The sequence below is a fragment of the Oryzias melastigma genome, linkage group LG16, assembly GCF_002922805.2.
Source record: "Oryzias melastigma strain HK-1 linkage group LG16, ASM292280v2, whole genome shotgun sequence".
Lineage (NCBI taxonomy): Eukaryota > Metazoa > Chordata > Actinopteri > Beloniformes > Adrianichthyidae > Oryzias > Oryzias melastigma.
This window is the reverse complement of record NC_050527.1, coordinates 16,151,371-16,154,337: the sequence shown is the minus strand read 5'-3', so window position 1 is coordinate 16,154,337 and position 2,967 is coordinate 16,151,371. Positions and strand designations below refer to the sequence as shown.

At 44.5% G+C, this 2,967-nt stretch overlaps 1 protein-coding gene across 3 annotated transcripts in view; it reads left to right on the top strand.

Annotated features, from left to right (window-relative positions):
* col14a1a (collagen, type XIV, alpha 1a) overlaps positions 1-2,967 on the top strand; it is a 130,152-nt gene that overhangs the window by 18,201 nt on the left and 108,984 nt on the right. For all 3 annotated transcript variants that reach the window (XM_024267014.2, XM_024267015.2, XM_024267016.2), the window contains exon 4: positions 371-514. In XM_024267014.2, the coding sequence (XP_024122782.1) occupies positions 371-514 (144 nt within the window). The remainder of the gene's footprint in view (positions 1-370; positions 515-2,967) is intronic.

The window sequence follows — 2,967 nt, the reverse complement described above, 5'->3', positions numbered from 1 at the left end:
TCAGCATCCTTCTACCAATATATTCACTGTCTCTCCTCTGAACATGTCCAAACCATCTCAGTCTGGCCTCTCTGACTTTATCTCCTGTTGAACGACCCGGTCAAAAACTCCACTGCTATGCAACATAAATAATAATGAATTCTTTATAATATAGTAACACCTTGTTAAAATGTGTGGATCAAATTTGAGACGGGGTAAATAAAGTGCTGTTTCCTCAACACTCATGTCAATACTTTTGCATCTTAAACTAACATTGTTTTGAGCACAAATGTACCAAATCACCCAACGTGTCATAACTGATACTATCTATATTTCATGAAAAAAAGTTAAGTCTCATCTGTCCCACTTTGCCTCCTCTTTTCTTTTTCAGGGGGTCAGCAGAAGGAGGTCTCTGTTCCCAAATCGGACGCAAAGGTGTTTATAACAGATTACAGTCCTTCCAAAGACTACACCGTCAGTGTGATCGCGGTTCGTGGCAGTGAGCAGAGTAGACCTCTGCAGGGCAGATTTAAAGGTTTGTCGTCCCTTTGCTGACTTTTTTGTCTGTAGTGACACTGTCTGCTCACCTCTTTGCTGTTCTCTGTAATTTTCTCTTAAGGTCCAAGCGAACTCATGTGAGTGTTAGAAACCTCTTCAATAGTTTATCTGCTTATTAAAACACGAATGTGTGCCAGACCTAAGCTGCGTTCACAACAAACATGATAGACTAGGCAGAGGTGGTCTGTTTCAATGGAAAGTCAATGACAAAGATGTGATGTGAGGTTCTGTGGCACTACTTGAGTGACAGGTGTGGTGGTCTGGTAGCAGTGCGATTTGAGTGGCATGGCGGGAGTTCAAATATCTGAATTCTGGCGAGTTCGCCATGTCACATCTAACAATCAGGGACTCGACATAAGGCGCCTTTGACCATAGGGCGTGGGCATGGTAAAACTAGGGCTGGTCACCAAAGTTTGATTCCATGCAGAAACAATAATGATTTATCCAGCTCTACCGAAACTGAAAGCAGCAATTCATTGAAAATCTATTGGTCTTTTGACATGTCAATCATTTCTACTTTCTTCAGTATTGTGAAGTTTTAGCCAATCCCTTCACTTTTCCTGCCATAGTGGGCGGGCTCATATAAAGCAGCTATTGAGGCGAGCATGAGAGCGCGTGCCTTGAAAGTCTGACTTCATTTCACAGCAGATCAGAGTTTGAAAGGTGTTGCATCGCATTAGCCAATCAGGATCTGAACTTTTGGCATGGGCTGATTTCAGTGACCCGATCGGAAACAAAGAAGTAAAATACAAATCCGTTACGACTTTTTTCGTCCTGTTACAGCGCGGCGGTTCTGTCTGCAGACAGACAGACATGCTCCCCTCAGCGGTGTCTGCTCGCTCCACATGCCGGGGAGAGACAGGTGCTGCAGGGAGGGCGGGTAACCTGCTTGCCTCTCCTGAACTGTAATGCTTTGTTTATGTTTGTCGAGACAATGATAATAAAAAAACCTCCCCTATTTTTCCTCCTCTCAGGTTAATGCGGGACAGTCTTTGTCTTAGTCACAGAAACAGCTGAAGCACCACCTCACAAGTTGCCTCAATAAAAACAAATTATCTGACATAAAATGTAAAATTAATTAAAACAAATTTGAATTTGAACAAATGTGATTTTTTTTTTTCCCACATTTACTGCTTTGGAGAAGCAAGGGAGCACGGACACGAGCTCCCTCGCTTTGTGTGTGTGTGTGTGTGTGGTGCTCACTTCGGCTATAAAACAACAACAATAAAGTTCACACTTCATCCTTCAAAGTTTTCATGTAATCCGCCTTCCAAAGAAAAAAAAAAGGCCGCACTGTACTATAGGGCGTGCTGCACATTTTGGAGAAAAATTGAGACGTTGAGACTTATTGTCGTGAAAATACAGTACGTGATGTTTTCAGTAACTTGATCAGCGTGATAAGGCTGATCATGCGAGCGTTTTTGCCCTGAATTTCCATCCATTTTCTTAACTCGCTGGGGCTGCAGAGTCACCGGAGTTTGTACTGTCTACTGTTTGGTGAAGGAGGAATACACCCTGGACAGGTCGTCAGCCCGCGGCGGCTCTGTGACTGCCGGCCAGCTAGCCTCCCGGGGGCTAGCGGAGCTCCCTCACTTGCTACGCTGGCAGACAGAGAACCGCTGCGGTGGAGCACCTCAGCCTGCTCGGGCCGCCTGAACTTAGTGACATTTTTCTTATTTTCATTAAAACAATAAGAAAAAAAGGTTCCTTCATTTTTTTTCCCTCCCTGGTTAATGTGGGACAGTGAGCTGTCAAACTGGGTCACAGAGACACAGAAACATTGTGGAAGTGGCTGTCATAAAGACACAGCTCTTGGAGTGGAGCGAAGCTTCCGGTACTGGGAGAATCTCTGAATGATCTCATGAACCCAAACATGGAGACATAATTACCGATATTTTTGGAGAACTTTTCAAAATAAATAAACCTGCTCTCTTAACAACATCGGAGTATTCCATACATTGTAAGGGAGATAAACACAGACACCACTCCATGTAGCGATCAGGCTAAAAACATTAGCTGGTAGCTCCTCCCAAACATGGCTGGAGCGTCTAGCAGCAAATTGGCTGGTTGGTGGAATTTGGCGTCCAAAACAGGTTCGGTGTGAATGCAGCTTTATAGGGCTAGATTTAAGGTTTTCACTGGAGATCTGGCTCAGTTCTGGAATAGTGTCTGTGACTATGATGGGTGTGAGGCGGATGTTACGGAGACTTGAATCCATCATGGACACTCCTCTTCACCATCGTCCTCTGCTTTAGACGATGAGGAGCTCCTTTAGTCAGAGACTTTAACACCTCACTGTAGGAAGGATCACTTTTGCAGATCTTTCTTCCCGTCAGCTCTTAGCAGAGGTGGGGACTCGAGTCACATGACTTGGACTCGAGTCAGACTCGAGTCATGAATTTGACGACTTTTGACTCGACTTGGACTTTC